This window comes from Xenopus tropicalis, chromosome 3 (genome assembly GCF_000004195.4).
Source record: "Xenopus tropicalis strain Nigerian chromosome 3, UCB_Xtro_10.0, whole genome shotgun sequence".
Taxonomy (NCBI): Eukaryota; Metazoa; Chordata; class Amphibia; order Anura; family Pipidae; genus Xenopus; species Xenopus tropicalis.
This window is the reverse complement of record NC_030679.2, coordinates 91,139,133-91,160,512: the sequence shown is the minus strand read 5'-3', so window position 1 is coordinate 91,160,512 and position 21,380 is coordinate 91,139,133. Positions and strand designations below refer to the sequence as shown.

The following is a 21,380-nucleotide window of genomic DNA, read 5'->3' as shown; positions in this document are numbered from 1 at the left end:
AATTTGATTCTGATTTGATTTGAAATGAATTGCAACATCCTGCTTTAGGTTCTAGTACCATTTCTTGGTGGAATCTAAAGAAATGTACATTCCTGGTTCTTACCTGTGCTTCCTTTAATGCCTTCTGTGGGAGGTTTCCTTTTTTCCACATGTAGAAGGGATTCTTCTAGCTCCTTGGGAGTTGGGTTCAGCAGTTCCCACTCCTCATTTGTGTAGAATGTACTCTTCCTGCAGTCACTGCTTTTGCCTGGGCGAAGGTGTTGCATAGAGCTTCTAAAATAAGAAGGACAAGGATTTCAAAAACAAAAGGTTGTGCAAAAGCCAATTGGGAAATAAATATAACGAATGGGAACATTTAAATGTTTCAGCTCTACTTCTACAGAAGAAAATTGTGTAACAGACCTATGAAAAACCAAGCATTAATTATAGTTTAGACTAGTTAAACAGGCAGCAACACCTATCAGTAATGGCTCATTAATATAGGAAGAATATAGGAGTATACTGTCCTTTAAGCAGTAATTTGTTAAACGACCATCTAATTTGCAGCGTGTCTGCCTTCATTCAGACACAAAGAAAGTGGTATGTGGGTACTATGCACATAGAGGCAAACAAACCGCAGTCAAGTGAGTACTAGCTACTTGTCTACACAGTGATACTTAAAGAGAAGGAAAGGTAAAAACTAAGTAAGCTTTAAAGGTGAATGTGAATACAGCCATAAGCATCACAGAGTGAGTTTCAATAGAAACACACAATATCTTGTCTCCTTTTTTGTAAACATGTTCAGGTATCAGACTTCCTCTCTCAGAAAAATCCATAATTCCTGGGGCCAGAGTCAGCACAGCTCTCTCCTCTCTCCTGCTCCCCCCTACCATCAGAATTCATAATTCACTCCCCCCACCCTTAGGAATGTGTAATCTGAGCTATAACGGCTAGAGCTATAGCAGGAAGCTACAAAGACCAAGCTAAAATGGCAGCTGAAATCTTAAACAGAGAAAGCTTCTATGGCTCTTTACTAAGGTATGGTAATGCTTTCTGCAGAATAAATATAGCATTCTAGGTGGCACTAATGTGGCAAATCTATTGGCAGTAAATTGCCAAAATGACTTTCCTTCTCCTTTAAATGGATCAGTATTACACATTCAGATTTCCAATACACACCATTTACTCTGAGGTTTATGCTAACAAAACAACTGAACAGAAGGGAAATACACAACCTCAGTTTAGTATAAAAAAAACCAAAACAAAACATTTTCAAATGGTATTATGGAAAAACAGAAACAATATAACTAGAAAACACATGTTAATATCAACAAAATGGCTTACCTGTGTTTAGATTATTTCAGATTCCAGCACTTAAACCACAATGCCTTTTAGTTAGATGGATAAAGATTATGGAGTATATTCATTAATGGTGGCTTAAGTTTAAAATATATTACTGAATTTTTTTTTTTTTTTCTTTTAGGTTTAAAAATGGCCTTTTTTTTTTTTTACAATTTTTATATGTAAAAAGTATCTTGTTACCAATTTAAAGCAGGTGATACAAATTTAAGTTTTGTGTTTTAGCTTGATAATAATAAACAATTGTTTTAAAATTTTATTTGTGCAAGAATATATATTGAATGGTTATTTTCTTTTTTTTTTGGTCAGTAAAAGGATATTCCTGCACAGTTATATGATTTGAGTTTACAATATATAACATATATTTCATGATGACCCTGTTATTGGTTTTGTTTGTTTTTTTTTCAGTGAAATTACTTACTCCTCCATGCACCAAAAGGAATGATACAAACAGGCTTGTGCCATGCAGTTTACTATTGGTGTAGAGATCTTTCCCTTTACCTATGACTACCTGCATTTCTCCACTTCACACTTGACCTTCCCCCACCCCACCCAAGTTCTTGCTTAGACTGATGCTACCTATTCTCCACAAACTTTATTAAACCTATAATATGTTCTGAAGTTCCTCTGCCTTATAAGTTCTTGAGAGTGGAAGGGATACTAGGAGTTTGTATAAACTTAGTCACATGCTGAGTTTATCACAAATTGACCTTGGCATGTGCCTGGTCCCCTTCAAGACAAAGCAGCAGCTTGTATCAGAGATACTTTTTAACTCTGTTGTGCCTAGGTGGTGCAAAATAAAGGGGGTTTGTTTTAGGAGATGTGCATACACTTTTTTTTTTAAAATCTTCTCTTTCTTGTTATTGTGCTAAAAAAGGATTCAGTATGAGACTAAATATTAGGTGGGAAAATATTGAAAAATACTTTAATGTTAATTTACTTTTTATCCCTCCTTCTTAGGGTGTGTGAGCAGTTTGACTTTAAAGTGGCCATAGAGGGACATATTTATATATATTCATAAATATTCCCCTAAAATCCTATACAAATGAATAGGTTGCTGTGAAAAGTCTCTCTGGCAAAAAGCTATAAACATTTTTAACAAGACTAAAATTGATGGGGAAAAAAGGAAAGCAATTAATCTAACACTATAACTTTCACAAACCTACAAAACCACATCCACCCACATCTAAAAACAGAAATATAGAAGGACATGAAAAAGCATTAGAAATACCAAACCTTAGAATTTTCACAACTGTTAACAAACAAAATCTTTTCCAAACATACAACAGAAATTCTGCAACTGTGTTGACTTTTTGACTAATTCTTTGGAAATGGCACATGGAAAAACTCACTAGTGGTCATTTACCATAATCTTAAGCAGGAAGTGCAAGAGCAAACCCTTAGTGCAGAGAGCCAAGGGCGAGTTGCAGAGTGAAGCTTCTTCAACTTCCTAACTTACATATCTGGATGACATGCAAGACAGGGCACAGGAGGACACCTATCTGCCCCCACATCGTCCCTTAAAAACACATGCTGCCAAACACAGGCAGTGCTGTATTCATGGGGTTACCACAGGTACCTCTGCTCTAAAACAGCTCACAAACCAGACTCAATCCAGCCAACAGTCAGATATTTGGTGCACTGGCAATAGGAAATAAAATAATTTTGGCAATGCATACCAAGGTTGGCTGAAAAAAGAAAAAACCCAGGCTCCCATAATTCAAAATGATATACAACATATACCCCATGGACATGAAAATAATGTTTTCTAAAGGTAGTCATACACAAAAGAGATCCACTTGTCTGGTGAAGTCTGCAAATAATTGTCCACATGCTGAACTAACAACCAAATCATACAACAGGGCTATGGAGACCCCTTGGGTTTTCAAACATACCCAATGGATATCTAGTGATTTTCTAGGTATTAGTGGACTGGACTTCAGAGGGCCCTATACATGGGCCAATTAACTGCAATCTGTTCTGAAAGGGCCAAGTTGGCAGCTTTTAGAAGGATTCAGGGGTTCGGCTTAATCCTAAAATGTGGATTCGGTGCATCCCTAATATGCATATATAAAGAAATATTGCAACTACAAAGGAAATAATATAAGAAACCACACACAAACTACTGGTTTCAGGGCAATGGATCACAGGGCATTTTGCTGACCACAGGGGAGCACACCCCATGTGCCCACGGTAGCAAAGATTAACCATGGGCAACTAATCTCCTTGGGGTCCATTGCCCTAAAAGAGGTGGCAAAAGCTACTTTTTTTTGTTCCTTTGCATCTAAGAATTTAAATGATGAGTACAGACGTGCTGTAAAATAAATAAATGGCCCTTTACCATCATATAGCTGGACTTCCTTCCTGTATAAACAGAAGGCTAGAGATTCAAGATGTGTTAATACAGTTAGTAAACTGTACAGCCTGTTGCACCCAATGTGACACAATCAGCTTCTGCTTGTGTTTGACTAACTTCTGATGAGATTGCAGAATAGTGTGGCCTTGCAATAACATAGTTGCATTTCCTCTTTCCTGGCTGTGTTGCTTTATAAACATGGTTGCACTTTGTATCTGGCACTGTACTTGCTAACGATTTTGTTTTAGTACATACCTTATATCATTACTCCATTGCCTTAACAAAACTTGCACTGCTGCTGGGTTATTAGAAGCTTGCTCAGCAGAGGTTTGATCACCCAAAACGCTTGGGCATGTCTCAACTGCAAACTGGTTGCGAGCCCGTTCTGCATCATTTATGTTAGGGATACCCATATAATCTGAAACAGAAGAAAATACACAGAATGAAAACTAGCAATACGAACATAATCTTATTTATCTATTGGGAAAGATATTACATGTATCTGTAATATAAAAAGATATAAATGTTCTTGGGATAGTTTGGGTTTGCCATAAAATTCAAAAAGTGACAGAAAAAAATACTATGTAACAGTTTTATTCGCTTATACACAGAAAGTGCGTCAGTCAAAAACTACAACTAGCTGATATTGTGTGGTGCAATTGGTATAAATGGATGCCAGAGGATTCTTATGGTAAACTATAATACAGATTTATTGTCCAAGACACAGATGTTATGCAGGGTTGTCATATACTCATAAGCAGTTGATATAGAATGTCACAGTGGTAAGTGGTATGGCCCACGATGGAGATATGAAGATGGTATTAGCTGATAGCCCAAGATGGATGCCCTTTACTGGAACGGATACCTACAGTCAACGTTGGTTCAGGGGTAAGTACTAGTCTGAATCCTTTGTCTTAACTGTGTTCCCTACAGCAAGGCATACAGAGCCTGGGGTAGGCTAAACTCTTAGTATCTCCTTTGTTGGGGCTAATGGTTGCCCTTTCTAGATAGACTGACTGTGCTCACCTCTCCTAGAGAGTGCTATTAAATAGATCTACTGTGCTTGCTTGTTCTCATTCTCGGGGGCCCTGTCCCCGGCTTTCACTAGAGATATAGTATCCCCTATGATACAATGCTTTGGGTCTGATACAATGCTAGGGTCTGCCTCCAGGCTCAATGGAGCTGTTACTTGGAGAGCAGCCTGCAGCCAAAAAGGGAGACACTCCTTCTTGCAAGACACTATATCAGTCTGAAAGGGGAGTGGTCAACCTGTATAAACCTATAAGGGATACAGTTACATAACTGAAACCTGAGTATAAGGGCTCTGCCCAATAACAGTAAAGCTTGTGAAGAGGTAGGGGTAAAGCCATAGGGAACTTAACCCTATGGGTCCCTACATTACATTATAAATACAAATACATCATGGTATCCTACTATGAAACAGATATCAGAGTAATACATAATGCAAAAAATGGAAACAAAGGAAAGTGGAAGGCATATAGGGCAGTGAACAACTGCTTATATGTCAAGGAGCAGTGCATCTGACATGCAAGAGGGGACACTTCTTATTACTGGTTTATTTAAGATAACATCTATTTTTCAAAGCAAAGGCAATAAAATGCAGATAGTGAGTAGTTAAATACAGGTGCAGGTAGCACATGATTCCTTGAGGCAGGTGTTAACCTTTCAATGTACATAACTGGAAGTGTGAATTATTGCGAAACTGCCAGGGAAAGGATGTCGAAGCGGCATTGTAAGTTGCTGACAAGCAATGTTGCAGGCTCCCTCCTCTGTTCAGGAGAAACAATGGCTGAACTCCTTAGGACTAGGGCTAACTCCTCAGGACTAGGCCTCTTGTAAAATAGTTTCAGGTGTCAAACCCAAGTGTGCAGTTGACAGATGGGTAGATACTGCTTTTAACAGCAATTACATTACAAATAATGTTGAAACCATTCTTGGGGCTGTGACACACGGGGAAATTAGTTGCCGTACAACAAATCTTCCTTGTTGCGGACGACTAATCTCTCCGAAATGCCATCCCACCGGCTAGAATGTAAGTCATCAGTGGGATGGCATATGGGGCGGCGCGATTTGCCAAAGTCGCCAAAGTTTCCTATCAAGGCAATTTGGGCAAATCGCGCCGCCACATATGCTATACCACCGGCGATTTAAATTCTAGCAGTTTAGTCGCCCGTGACAAGGAAGATTTGTCGTGCAGCGACTAATCTCCCCATGTGTCACAGCCCTTAAGTGATGTATATCCAACTTATTCTGAAGCACTTTACAGAGATTATGCATCAGTCCCTACCCCAATCCTATTACATTGACACACATAATATGGTGAGTTTTATCAGGAGCTAATTCGCCTGTCTGTATGCTTTTGGATTGTGGGAGCAGACACAGGGAGAACAAACAAATTCCTTGCAGATAGTGCCCTGGCTGGAAAGGAACAGTGGAACACACCTATCCAAGGAGCAAGGCTAACCACTGCACCGCTGTGCTGCTTTGAGTAACATTTTCTTTAACTATCAAAAAATTTGTTTTTGAGTGGAGGACGTCTTTTAAGCCAGCTGTGGGTTTTTGATGGGTGTAGGTCTGGCAGCATTCTGATGAAGGGAGGCTAGTTCCCTGAAATGTAACTTATTTTCACCTTCTGTGGCATCAAAAAACCTACTAACACTCATTCTGAAACCAGTCACTTACTGCTGTATACCACCTCTTTTTTTAAATGCCTTCTTAACACTTTTATTTGCAACACTTATAAATGCATGAAAAGCTTGTTGTGCAGCCTCTAACGAACTAGGTGTCAAACCAGAGAGCAGAAAGCCTAATGAGATTTTAACTGAATAACCAATGCTTGATTGTCCCAAACTGAAGCAGGTATAGAAAATTATACAGCAACTATTTATTAATTTATTAACCTAAGCTCACAGAAAAAAGGCAGTTTAATACTTCACTGAACCAATTCTGGCACGTTCCTATAACTTCAAACAGCGTGTCAGTATTATAAATCATGCAGCACTGCACAGTTCCTTTGTACCAAAATGGCCCCTGTTGCCTCCAACCCAGCAGCACTTAGTCAACTAAAACCTGGTCAGAGTGTCAGGAGAAGCTAAGTGAGGAGATGCTATAAAACCCATTACCCAGAAAGCTCCATTTTAGGCAAATCATTGTATTTTTTTAATGATTTCATTTTTCTCTGCAATAATAAAATAGTACCTTGTACCTGAAGGTAACTAACTGAAGGTAATTTTAATAAATTTATTAAGTGCAGAAAACTTGAGTGTAAAAATTTGCCATCTAAAAGCTTGCGAGTTTCTACAGAAGTCAATGGGAATTGTCCTTGACAAAGTCAAGCCATATTTTCAAAGTTTTTACTCTCAAAAAATTCGAAGTATTCAAGTTTTCAATTCAAATGACTTTTCCTTATTAATAAATAAGCGAGGATTTGATATGAGAGTTTATTTGATTTATAAAAACAAATGCAAATTCACAATCTCGAAAATTGCTAAATTAGCCCATTAAAGTATGGTGATCCAAATCACAGGAAGATCCCTTATCTGGGACCCCAGATCGCAAGCATTCCAGATAACAGATGATATACCTGCACTAGCACGTTTCTTACAATAGAGGAATATGTCAGTATCACTGTTGGTTGTTAAACTTTCTCAATTCAAGCCCCACTTGCACGTTTAGCCTTTGGCAAGGATGCCCACTGCTTAATTTTATATAATGCACAGTCATTAATTATGAATTGTTCAGCTATCTTTATAAGGATTATTCTACATGTCACAAACCCTTTAAAAGAAAGGGACTGCAGAGCTTTTTCTTAGTTCTGCACTGGAAAATGCTCAATTTTAATTTTAGGTTAACTTTTCCCTAAAAAAAAATATCACTTCAAAAACCTTTTAACCTTATTAAATGAAAGCTGCACTCAGGTTTTAAGTAAAAAAATAAATGTCAGAAATCTTACCTGGACTTTCTCTGGCCACAAGCCCAATGGGAACCTTCGTAGATGCAGGGTTTATTACGCTTTCTCTCTTTAATGCTCCAAAACTGTTGCAGTATTCCCAGCGTTTCTGCTGTAACTCCTGAAGCCAATAAGTCATGGCATGTCGGCTGGGAGCCTTAGAAAAAGCACAAAGAAAGTGAAAGACTGTAGGGAACATGTATGAAAATTAAGCCTTACTATAAATCAGTCTATGAATCATATGACTACCACCCTCCTATGATGATGTACTCCTATCCAAGAACTTCTTGCCTAATATCCTCTCAATATATTACTGAAAACTGAATGAAAAACACATATCTTGTTGTTAAAGGACAAGGAAAGGCTAAGTCACTTGGGGAGCCAAAATGTTAGGCACCCCCAAGTGAATTTAATCGCTTACCTTTTAGCCTGGGCTGGTGCCCCTGTTAGGAGAAAACAGCACCAGCCTGGGGTACCTGTAGTGAGCGCTTCCTCCTTCCTGCTTTGTTTTGCCGGGACCCCACGACCGGCGCATGCGCAGTAGAGTGAAAAGCCAACTTCTCTGTTAAAGTTCGGCTTTTTCACTCTACTGCGCATATGCGCACGCAAAGCAGGAAGCGATGCAGCTACCCCGGGCTGGTGCTGTTCTCTCTGAAAAGGGGCACCAGCCCGGGGTAAAAGGTAGATGATTTAAGTCACTTGGGGATGCCTAAAATGTTGGCACCCCCAAGTGACTTTGCCTTTCCTTCTCTTTTAAGAGCTGTGTTATACCACATGCTGAATTCCAGGGTGCAAGGACTATGTTCTGACAGTTTTACACAATGCTGCCATTTATCTAACAAACAGATTCTCTACAGAATTATTAAGAAGAAATGATTCACTGAAATATATTTTTCCTGCATACACAGTCCACACTAGGAATACTTATTTGCATCTACATATGGACAAAGGTGGAAGAATGCCAAAGTGAGTCACTAGTTGGAGGTTAAGTTACTAACTGGTTCAATATTAACAGTGTAAAAACAAACCCTGACAGAAAAAAGTAGAAGAATTTAAGGGCGCTTACAGTCAAGCGTTTTTCTTGCGTTTTCTTGTAATGGATTTTTTATGCATTCCACCAAACGCAGGGGAACGCAGCCTTTTCTTTTCAATGAGTTTGCACTCACTCTGCCACAGGGAAGCCCCAAACAAAAGGAGAACGCATAAAGTTGTGTTCTGCCTGCGTTCAGCGCTTTCTTGCGGTAGAGTAAGTACTCATTGAAAAGAACAGCCTATGTTAATTTCTGCATTTCTTGCGTGTAACATATGAAAAATCAACCGCAAGGTACTGTATGAAGAAATACTCATCTGTAAGTACCTTAAAGCTCAAAATTTTGGGTCACTTCCCTGACCCAATTTACAGCTGATCTGTACATACTGAAGGTACAGAATCCCTATGAGAAGCTGGACCACTTGAAAGCACTAGCTAACCCAGGGTAAAGATCCCATAGGTGGGCCCCAGCAAGAACCACTGCAGCCCCCCAAAAATTCTATATAATAGGACTGTTTGCTAAATATTCCATTACCTCCTTTACATTCTTCCAGAATCTGTACTCTTGTTGCTATTGTTATTATTAATATTATATATATTATTATTAATAGACCCCCAATTTACCTGGCCTGCAGGTGCTGTAGGCTCATGGGCAGCCCTCAGAATATTTTTTTCCAAAGTTATTGCAAATGTAATGGCTAATAGTGAAGCCCTTTCTCCAGTATCTGAGGCTCTGTGCATGCTCATTACATTGTGGGTTGGTGTGGGATCACAGTGCACATACACAAACCAGAAGAATCCATTCATCAATAAAGACAGTTATAGGCATGCAGGCCTGCCAAGCAAAGGAAGGGCACAGGGGTGTCGGGAATCATGGATTTGATTCTCCAGCTATTGTTGACCCACACTACAGTATCTCTATGTATATACAGCAGCATATGAATATAGTTTGTGCAAGCATGTACATGTCTTAATGATCAATACACATAGGTAATGAGGATCCTCCTGTAAACATATTTTGCATTGGGAGGCACAATAGGAGCATTATCTTATTCTATAATGCTGTTTTCATTAAATGTCATATTCTGAGTTAGAATGTAAAGCACATATAACATATCTCGCATTTATGCATGCATTAGTACAAATGTTTTCAGAAGCTTTAACTCAGCATTCACTTTGATACAGAATTCTATTTTTCTGACGTTTGTTCCTAGCCAGTGGATTTTCAAACACACATACCCGGAGAATGGACACCCTTCCAGCGCTGTGGATTTCAAACTGCCCCTCTTCTGCTTCTAAGTCGTAACTGAAAGAGGCATCTCCAATATCAATTTGCCCAAGTGGCTGGGCATCCTGGTGGTGTTTGAAGTAATAAAATTGGCACTTGCGAGGGTCTAGCACAAACCAGCGATTCTTGAAGCTTCTCAGAGGACCCTTGCCTGACAGTTTGGCTAGGTAGCCACAGAGTCTAGGAGACTGCTCCTTGGCAGCTTCTCCAGGGGCCACACTGGTACTGGGCTCTTCAGGGGGTGTGCCTTGACTGTCACACGGATCCTCCACCCCAGGCATCTCTTTGCTCAGGCCTTGCCACTATCCTGCTGCCTGTATATTTGCATGGCAACTTACCGCCCCCCTGCTGTCAGTGAGCTGCAGATTTAGGAAGGGAGGGCGGGAGCTCAGGTGCCTGCATCTTCTTTCCGCTACACGCCTTTCTGTGTTTCACCACCGTTTTCGTCCCAGTAGAGTATATAAGGATTGGTAGGCTGGGGGTGGAGTTGAAGGTTTACTCCCTAATCCAAGCAAATGCATACCCCAACAGTCCAACTTCTCCTAAAACTGCCCGCAGCCCCGGATCGCTACTTACACCGCCCACAAAGCAAGTTCCTCCTCCTACCCCAGTTTTACAGAAAACCCCGACGCCACAAGTCTCATCACGCGAGACTGGAGTCACGACTAAATCTAAGCGCTAATGTGAAGCAGTACCGCCAGTAATAATCTGGTTCTCGCCAATTGCTGTAGTTGCCTACAAAAAAAATGAGGAAAATGATTTTTTTTATGTTGCTTGCACGCCATGCACTCCGCCACCTCAGCTTGCAATGTGCTGGCGGACTAAAAACACTTTTCCTGGTTGCCAACAATACCCTTCCAGCATTAGAGCCTTTTTTTCAAATTTAACCAAAAAGAACTGGTGTTGGCAGGGGTCTTTCTATTTCACAGAAGCATTACACCACACCAGCTGTCAATTACCCATAAACAGACTTAAGATTACTTCGAGTTCCAGGCCAGTGTTTTATGTGAACACAATTTTTCACAATTTAGGGAATATGTATGGGCTAATTAAGGAAAATCTATTGATACCATAATTAATCTTTAGTTTTTGGGTTTTTCTTTTTTTTTTTATGATGACATGGGAGGTTTTCAGACATTTTGTGGTTGACAGTACCTGGCACTATCAGAGCCTCTTCACCAACTTGACCAAAAAGGAAAACTTTCTTGTGCAAACTAGGGCCAGGGGAAATGAAAGAATCTGAGGTAGAAAGGCCCATTTGGGCATAAAAATGGAGAGTTGGCCCTGGATTTAGGTGCTAGTGGTCAGGGTCGGACTGGGGGGTGACCCCAGGGGCACTGCAGGTGCCCGTGCCCCCCCCGGAGGGCACCCCAACCCCCCTCGCAGGGCCCCCCACCCAACGTCCTCCCCCGAGCGCGTAAATTTAACTCATCGGGGCAGTAGCGGTCGGGCAGGGGGGGCGCGGGCAAGGGCCACCACAGCCGGGGCCCACCATGATTTTTCCCGGTGTCCCGGCGGCCCAGTCCGTCCCTGCTAGTGGTTATAACTTAAATAAAACATATCCATATACTCTGGCCATGAAAGTAAAACATCTTCCTTATAGGAATGATGGTAACAAGATTTGTAGAAGCCTTTATCTTGTTACAGAATTGGAATTCTGCTGGATGTGCTTTTCTTTTTAAAGAAGTGCACTGCAATTTGATTGGATCCCTTTGATTAGTTCGCCATGCAGCTCATGTCTCTGGAGATACATCATATCCAGCAAGTGATGTTGAAGTGGTATGAATCCTCAAAGCGGCTGCCTCTTCTTCACAACTGTTCCTGTCTGCCAGGCAAAGTTACTGTAAAGGGTGGGGTGAAATTACAAAACAATCAAAAGGTGGATGCAGGATGAAAATCAAAAGAACTTGAAAAAAAATTGTGGGGGGGAAAAGCTAAAATGAGACAAAACTCAAGGGCAGGTGAAAGATCTAGTTAGCAGCGGGTATAGCATAAAGCTAAAGGCATGTTAAGCTGTGCCTCAACTCTCCACCTGTGTTTTCTCTGCTGGTGGACAGAAGCTGTTGCATGAAAAACACAACTTTTTGTGCTCATATTTGCTTCCACTTTTGCTGTATTTTTTCTGGGGTAGTTTGAATGCATTTTCAGTGGTGGTGGGTGATGGTTACTGTAGCTCAAGTGCAAATTACATGCAGCAGGTGACTGGGTTGTTGCCGCAAGTGATGCCTGAAAAATCCATGAGTTGAAATGTCTGTAGCTGCTGTTGTCAAGATCAGACCCCTGTTCAACTATGTCTTATTTAAAAGCCTGAAATACAGGCAGTGATTCAGAGAAAGGGAAGAGCTTGTTTAGAGCACCTTGCCCCTATTTTTCTGATTTCAGCCAGAGGGATTTAATAAGTAAGAACAAAATAATGACCTTTTAGTTCTTTGTAGAATTTTTAAAGAAGGTTATTGATTTTTAGCAAATGAAAACAACAGGCAAAATATATTTAGGGATAGATTTGAGCTGGCCTTGGCCAGTGTGTTGTGTAACACCCATTAATAGTGCCACAAACTCTAGCTATGATATGTATGAAATAAATAGTTACAAATGTTTAACTTCCACAGACTGCAGTTTTCTCAGACTAAGGGGCAGATTTAGAGCTTACTACATAAAAATTCACCCACATTCTATTTATTCCTATGGTTTTTTTAGAAGCTTGTTTATCAAATGGTGAGTTCTAACTTTTACCTACTGATAAATATGCTTCTAACAACCCCATAGCAATGAATAGAATGTGGGTGATTCTTTATATATTAAGCTCTAAACTCACATTTTGATAAATCTGCCCCTAATTCTTAAATAGTTATAGAAGTTTAACCGGGCTAATTGTTTAATGAGCTGGTTCAGTCTGTTGTCCTAGGCTTAAACCTATGTGTCTTTTCATTAAATTCGGGCCTAAAAACATTTTGAACGTATGTGTATAGTGGATCCTCAGACAGAACTTTACAGAGCAGGACCTCTTGTAAATCCCTCATGGCTGTGCTGCTGCTGAGGAAGCTATGCAGACAGGGTAAAGTGAGACTAAGAAGTACAGATGAAATGTTGGCTTGAGAAAGACAAAGAAACTAAATACAGCAGGAGGATTAGGAAGTAAAGAGACAAAAAACGAGAACAAAATACACAAGGGGACAGTATACATAGCATAAGGGCCAGTGAGAGTAAACAATTATGGGGTGAGAAGACAAATAAATACAAAAATATCGATACCAAGTGGCAGCTTGGCCTGTAACATAATATCTTTTGTAGTAAATTGCCAAATGAATCCTTTAGGGAACACGCCACTGTTATAGATAGTTTTGCCACCTATTAAATCTGCTAAATCGAGGCAGGGGGCAAGGGGGGCAGCATCGCTAGTGCATAAAGTTTCTGTGGGCATATGGCAGTCCTGTACATAATGTCAGACTTAAGGTACTTGGGGCCCACCGGAACAGAAATTACTTCAAGGGCTTACCTCCCTTGCTGGCAGCAAGACAGGGCAATATATTCTAAATTTGGTGCCAGAACACGGCCATTCTACAGTGTTTTCTTAAAAATATAATCCTTTTAAATAGGCCTTTAGCTTAATTTGAAGATGAAAGATTGGCTTTTCATCCAGTCCATGATAAGATGAAGTAAATTAGAAAAATTAAAAATAATAGCCTCTCTTAAACAGGGTTGGGCAAAGTTAAGGCAGGAAGCACAGGTTTGGGGATCTAAAAGGTCAGGTAGTTACGGAGAATACAGTCAACTGTATGTCAAGTGGTTGTTTCTGGTGTTATTAAAGAGTACGGCTACCAAGAAGCTTGCATAGACATCAATAGGTGGGCATTTTAAGACTCATCATGTACACAAGCTACACCATTATGCTTGCACTAATTCATATGCATCAGACATGACTGGCAGGAAGGCAAATTTGTTCTGTTCTTCTCAGGCCCGGATTTGTGGAAAGGCCACAAAGGCCCGGGCCTAGGGCGGCACAAGTTTAGGGGCGGCATGCCGCCCCGCCGCAACAGATTTTTTAAATTTGGCTCCCATACGGTGCAGTCGGGACCTCTCCCCACTGCTCCGTATGGGAGTTTGAATGTGCGATTGCGCATGCGCACTCGTGGGGGGGGGGGGGCGGGGGCGGCCTTGGGGCGCCGAAAAGTTAAATCTGGCCCTGGTTCTTCTTTAGTGTGAGTCCTGTCACACAAGTTACTCTTTTGTGTATATTAAGGGAAAATGATAGGCAACAAAAACCTTAAAGAGGACCTGTCACCCTAAGAAATGATTCCAAATTGTTTTCTATTGTGTTTGTCAAGTAAAATAAACTTCACATACACTATAAAAATTATTTGAATCTTCTTTTCTTTAGCCTTGGAATTCACAATTGCAGCAAGAAGACAGTTGCCATTTTGTGGACACTGTTATTAAGGCAAGATTTATATCTTGCCAAAATCTTGTTTATGTGCCATACGGGGGGACCTGATGCTCATGCCTATGCACTGGTTACAAAATTAGATGGTGAGGAGGGAGGGGGAATGCGAGGAGTGCAGCAACATCTAAGAAGTTCTGAATTCAAAGTGAAAGTAACTGTATGCCCCGCCTCTATGCCTTAGGCAATATATGACTGATAGCTGGGATTTTTAAATGCTTTTATAATGGGTATGGTTGTTTTAATAAAAAATGAGTTAGGGTTTCATGTTAAATTTGAAAAGGACTTTTATTATACAGCTTTTTATGCCTGGGTGACAGGTCCACTTTAACCCCCTAGTTCTGTTCATTAAGCACATTTTCTTTTTTAGCTCCCAGTAACTATTTTTTAATAGACCCATGCTTCACTTTATTTTAAATATTTCTGTGCCCCTTATCTGCAAATACAAAATTTACAGTACTAGTACATACTGCATTGTTGAGGCAGATGTTAGGTACAAGTTTTCTGTACACTGCAAACTTAGATACTTTACGTTCACCAATTTTGGTGCCTAGCATTTGTGCCTAGCAATTTTGATCTCAAAAGCTTATATAATGCTAAAGGTCAAGAAATATTTCTTTAATTTGCATGGCAGTTATAATGTTATCATTGTTTTTATTGTTTATTGAAAGCAGAGTAGTATTGGAGGATGATCATTTTTTTTATTTTTATAGAGCATTCCAAGGTATTACAGTTACATTTACAAGATCTTTTTTTCTTCATCTGCTAGTTTCATTCATTGACCTCTTATATATATATCCCATATGAGCACCCAAAAAGATAAATATGTTGTCATTTTGTGTATGAGTGTAGCTGATGCATTCTCACAATCACTCAAATATCTTAAATTTAATTTAAAATCTGCATTTAAGATCCCCAGAGGGTTTAAGTTGTAAGCAAAGTGATACAAGGTGCTTTATTGTTTCAGTTTGGCTAAGAGATGTTGGGATAGAACCTCTGTGCTTATTGCAAATAATTTAGGACAAAAAATAAATAATTAAAATTTTATACATGTGCATGACTGCTGGATGTGGGGAAATTAAGATGTATAAATAATTACACTGCTGACATTTACAGTGCTATTTATAACAATGCGTAGCCAAACATATATGTTACACATACCAAATAAAGGTGCAACATTTTCCTAGCACTAGCTGACAGGTACAATTGTTTTACGCACTGATGTATGTACTCAGAATTTAAATCCTGGAAAAAATGACGGAATTAAAACTCATAGTACTCCAAGTAAAAGGGCCAACCAGGTTTAAAAAACCAACTCTTTATTTCTGACTGTTTGCCAAGGGATATACTGATGAGGGAACACAGACCGTGTATTCTAGTTAATAAGTGAAGATGTTTTTATGCTGATTTTCATCTAGAGTCTACTTGTGTCAACAAGATATTGAATTTTATGTGTACACAACTTTGTACTGTGCACATGATTACATCCTGCAATCTGCAATGTAAGGCCAAAATGTACCCCAAGAAGCTCAATTGGTCTTTGCACCTCTGTGCTCCCTAAAATGGAGACAGCTTGAGCCATATAAATACTTTAACAGATATACCCTGGTATGGGTTACAAGGTCCAACAACAGCAGTATGCATGTGCAGTGTGCATGTTGCCTACACAAGATAATTTTATTCACAGAAAATAAAACTAATAAAAAATAAATAAATAAATAAAAAAAATAATAATCATAAAATAATGGTTGCGCTATCTTCTAAGCAAATAGCTTCAACATAACTTTTATCTTTTAACCCTTTAAGTGCCAGCAGAATTTGACATTTTGGTTCCCCTCAGTGCCAGACGTTTTGTAAACATTCTGTGCTCTCTCAATTTAGGGGTTTTTACTGGGGGAAGGGTTAGGTTTAGGTAGGCAAATTATATATTGATTTTTTCAGGAGAACCTGAGCTTTCCAAATCCTGAGTTTTTGTGTATTTCCACTTCTGGAACAAGATTTAGAGCTTGAAATACAAAAAAAAAAGAAAAAATGCTATTTTTCATGATGTAGGGATTTATACCAGAAAGATATTTTATTTTATGGACAAAAATTCAACTGATTTGGAAAGCCTCATGTCTCCCGAACGTGCCAATACCTGATATGTATAGTTTTTTTGAGATTTCTGACTTCTATAGATCAAAAACTCCCAGCAGTAAATTACTACATTTTCGAAGCATTACAGCAGAATACGGCATACTTTAGATTCCAAAGCCAAAAATCCTGGAACATTAGGTTTACCCCAGGAAACCATATTTTTTTGAAAAGTACACATTCTGAGAAATCCGAAATGGGTAAGTTTGTCTTCCAACTCCTAAGTACCAAACGGCAATGCTTTACTGAATTTAGCATTTTCTATGAAAAATTAAGAAAATTCTAAAAAATCGCCTCAAATCTTCCACTTTCAAGCATCATATCTCCCACATAATATTAAACCAAGAAAATACATCCTCAATATGAAAGCCAAGGGTCCACTGAACAGTTTGATACCCATTGTGCATAGGATCACCAATGTATCTGGCATTTAGAGACCCCATAAGCAAGTTAGTGCATAGAAATTGCCCCAGAGGTCTCTTTAGCTACTGAAAATTCAACACGTTTACTGCATTTTCTGTGGGGTAAAAACACAAAAAAATACATTGACCCCCCAAAACCATATATTTTTGGAAAGTACACATTCAGGCAAATTCAAAATTGGTACCCATGTCTTTCTACTCCAAACTAGAGTCACAATGCTTTCCAAAAATTGTCGGTTTTGATGAAATACCTGAAAATCACATCAAATCTTCCACTTTCAAGCACCTTATCTCCCACATAACATTAGGTACCAAGAAAACACATCCTAAATATGAAAGCCGAGGGTCCACTGAACAGTTTGATGCCCATTGTGCATAGGATCACCAATGTATCTGGCATTTAGAGACCCCAAAAGGAAGTTAGTGCATACAAAGTGTATACGCTGAAATATAAGCTACCGGCATGTGCATTATGTGCCATAAGAAAACTATACATTTTCCAAAAGTACACATTCTGACAAAACAAAAATGGGTAAATACAACTTTCTACTGCAAACAACCAAACTACAAAGCTATGCTAAAGAGAACGGTTTTTATGGCATTTCTGAAAATTGTCACAAAGCTTGCATTTTACCACATTATGTACCCCCACATTTTGTACCGTATCAACATAAAACATTCTAAATATGAACGCCAGGGGTCTACTGAACAGTTTGATGCCCAATATGCATAGATTTACCAAACTATGTGGGGTACAGAGGATGCCAAATTGAAATACAGCAGACAAAATGTCCATGTGCAAAGACAAGTAATAAAGAACAATGTGAAATGCAATAAAATTGATAAAAATAAAAATCACTAAAATTTTTATTTTTTTTTTGCCTAATATTATCTGCAGTCAGAATAACAGTTTGAGTATTTTGGCTTGGGCAAATAAGTTTTACAGACAAAGTCAAGCGAACAACAACTTTGCATAAATGAAAATGCAATAAAATGGCTAAAAATGCAATAAAATACCTAAAAATCACAGAAAATGTAGTAGAAACTCCAAAATAATACACAAGGTATTGCTATCGGCAATGGCAATAAAAAAAAATTTTCTGGCAAGAATAAAAACGATGCGAAAAAAAAAAATTACAAAATTACATAAGTGTGTAAGTGAGTGTGTACACTAGGTAAAATGTGTTTTGTGTGCATGTGTGTGTGTGCGCAAGTATGTGTGAGTGCTGTAAGTGCTGTGAATGTGTGAAACCCCCCACCCCCCCAAAAATGTATGTGTGTGTGTAAGTGTAAGTATAAGTGTGTATTAGTGTAATAAGTGTGTGTGTGTGTGTATTTGGCACTTACCTGGGGTCTAGAAGCTGAGGATCTGCAGAAGAGACATGAGCAGGCACAGCAGCTGCAGTCCATGTGAGGGGGCGGTGCAGAAAGGAGGGGGGGCCAGAGGGGGAAGCTGGAGAAGGCAGAGGCACTGCAGGGAAAGCCACGTGGATGGCAGGTATGTGCTATGGGGCCCCTGGGCGATTGCGCCCCAGGGGCCACTCGTTCCCCGCCTGTGCTCGTTGCCTAGGGGCTGGGGAACGAATGGGGAGCAAAGGAGCGGCTTGAAAAGCCGCTCCTCTGCTCCCAAACCCGGAAGTGCAGCAGGACGTAGAATCTACTTCCTGTGGCACATAGGTACTTTGATACACAGGACGTAGATTCTACGTCCGGTGGCACTTAAAGGGTTAAATGTATTTTATCAGAATCCAAACTGTAACTTGTCACAAAATGTTTCAAAATAGCATAAATATTATGATTCTAAATGTCTACGGGTGTGATTCTAAATGTCTACGGGTGTGTAGACTTTTTATATCCACTGTATATGCTTCATGATCTCCTTGCTATTAGCTTTATTTGTTATTCCGGTTAAAAGATCCCATAGGTGTATGGGATCTATTAACTGGAATAACAAATAAAGCCAATAGCAAGGAGATCATGAAGCATATACAGTGGATATAAAAAGTCTACACACCCGTGGTAAAATGTCAGGTTCCTGTGCTGTACAAAAATGAGACAAAGATAAATCTTTCAGAACTTTTTCCACCTGCAGCATCATGCTTTGGGGCTGTTTTTCTTCAGCTGGAACTGGGGCCTTAGTTAAGATAGAGGGAATTATGAACAGTTCCAAATACCAGTCAATATTGGCACAAAACCTTCACTCTTCTGCTAGAAAGCTGAACATGAGGAGGAACTTCATCTTTCAGCATGACAACGACCCAAAGCATACATCCAAATCAACGAAGGAATGGCTTCACCGGAAGAAGATTAAAGTTTTGGAATGGCCTAGCCAGAGCCCAGACCTGAATCCGATTGAAAACCTGTGGGGTGATCTGAAGAGGGCTGTGCACAGGAGATGCTCTTGCAATCTGACAGATTTGAAGTGTTTCTGGAAAGAAGAGTAGGCAAATCTTGCAAAGTCAAAATGTGCCATGCTGATAGACTCAAAAAGACTGAGTGCTGCAATAAAATCAAAAGGTGCTTCAACAAAGTATTAGTTTAAGGGTGTGCACACTTATGCAACCACATTATTTTAGTTTTTTTGGTTTTCTTCCCTCCACCTAAAAGATTTCAGTTTGTTTTTCAATTGAGTGGTACAGTTTATAAGTCACATTGGAAAGGTGGAAAAAGTTCTGAAATGATTTATCTTTGTCTCATTTTTGTACAGCACAGGAACCTGACATTTTATCAGACTTTTTAGATTGTAGACTTTTTATATCCACTGTATTTTGTTTAGAGCTGTGCAAGTATATCATCTAGTGACCAAAAAAGTAAAACATAATCATTAAATATATATTTTTGCAAAGATAGTAAAGTTAAAAAAATTTAAATTTATTTCAGTCCATTAAAAACAACTCAAACCCCATATACAAAGCCTCACGCGTTTCATGCTTACCCGGCACTTAACTATAGGCTCTAGGTCATGACTGACTCAGGTGTGACTGAAGCCTCACAGTTATCATAGCCTATGTGACTCTGAGACATTGTTTCTGCTTATTTGTACCCAGTGCTGAATTTATTCTGGAATTGATAGTGTTCCTGGTTTGACCTCCTTTTTTGGGTTAATCACTTTATATAAGGCCAAAGTTGTATGCAACTGTTATTCCTAACAAAATGGTATTGGATATGTTTTCATCTTATATCCTGCAAAGAGGTAACTATATTGTAAGTTGAAACATATTGCAAGCTATAGAATAGCTTGCATTACTAAAGTATTTTACCATATAACAAATATACAAATACAAAATGCTCATTTTACCCTAAAATCAGGATACAGGACAACCAGCCTCATGGACCAAAAAACCCACATAATGTAAGGTTTTTTTATACCCCCCCCAACTAGTATTATCTCAGTGAGTGGGATACATCAAGAAACCAATCTGTCAGTCATGCTAAATGGGGGTGGTACGGTCCTCTTATGGGCTGGAGAACTGTTTACACTTGTACACCATTTGACTGACAATGTAAACAACTTTTTGAGTGTGTTTTTGAGTTAGCTGAGGTACGCCTGGGCAGTTGTGAGTTGAATGAAACTGAAGTGAGTCTTATACCTCCCAAAAATGTAGGTCTTTATAAAAATATATTGCATAAAACAGCTCATTTGTAAAACCTTGCTTCATCCAAATAAACCATTTTCAGAAAATAATAGTTTTTTTATTAGTATGTGCCATTGGGCAATCCTAAACAGAAAACTGCCATTTTAAGTACTAAGGGCTGCCTCCTGGGATCATATGATTCACAGTGCACACGAACAAATCAAGGGCACACATACATGTTAGATGTCACACGAGCCAGTTAATGATCAAAGTTCACACTTAGTCCCACACTACTTCCTGTTACAGTTAGAGCTGCGTTATTAACTTATATTAGGTGGTCTCTGAGGGAGCACACAGACCATCACAAGGAGGAAAGGCACAGTTTACATAGCAGATAACATGTCAGCTGCATAGATTCCCCTTGTATTCTATCAGCTTTTGCAACCTGTGCCTTATCTCATTTTTTCCAGCTTGATTGGCTGCCCCATGGCTACTCAGCAGCTTATATATATTAACTATAGTATTTTTAAAGAAAAAATAAAACTTTTACCAGTGCAGGCAACAGTTCATTTTATTTTAAAAACTTTAAAATATTTTCATTTTTAGTGTTATTGTTAGTGAAAACTTGGATCCCCAGACTGATTTTGGGCTACTAAGAATGCAGTGTTGAAAGCACCTAAAATAGCCCCACGTGCCATTGTACTAAAGTTTTATATAGGCCCTGTCCTGGTTAATCCCTTCAATACTTAGGATGAAACATTAAGAAACCAGAGAAGATGATATTGCCAGGTACAACCATCCTTTTGCCCCTGGGGACCACATGTGGGTGA

At 39.2% G+C, this 21,380-nt stretch overlaps 1 protein-coding gene across 2 annotated transcripts in view; it reads right to left on the bottom strand.

The window, feature by feature from the left end:
- tbc1d2b (TBC1 domain family member 2B) overlaps positions 1 to 10,625 on the bottom strand; it is a 36,549-nt gene extending 25,924 nt beyond the window's left edge. The window contains exons 1-4 of one of the 2 annotated variants that reach the window (XM_012966713.3): positions 9,934 to 10,625; positions 7,668 to 7,821; positions 3,950 to 4,112; positions 104 to 273 (exon numbers count right to left, since the gene is read on the bottom strand). In XM_012966713.3, the coding sequence (XP_012822167.2) occupies positions 104 to 273; positions 3,950 to 4,112; positions 7,668 to 7,821; positions 9,934 to 10,263 (817 nt within the window). In that variant the 5' untranslated portion in view covers positions 10,264 to 10,625. The remainder of the gene's footprint in view (positions 1 to 103; positions 274 to 3,949; positions 4,113 to 7,667; positions 7,822 to 9,933) is intronic. The other variant, NM_001045733.1, reaches the window with a different exon arrangement.
- Positions 10,626 to 21,380: the final 10,755 nt, after the last annotated feature.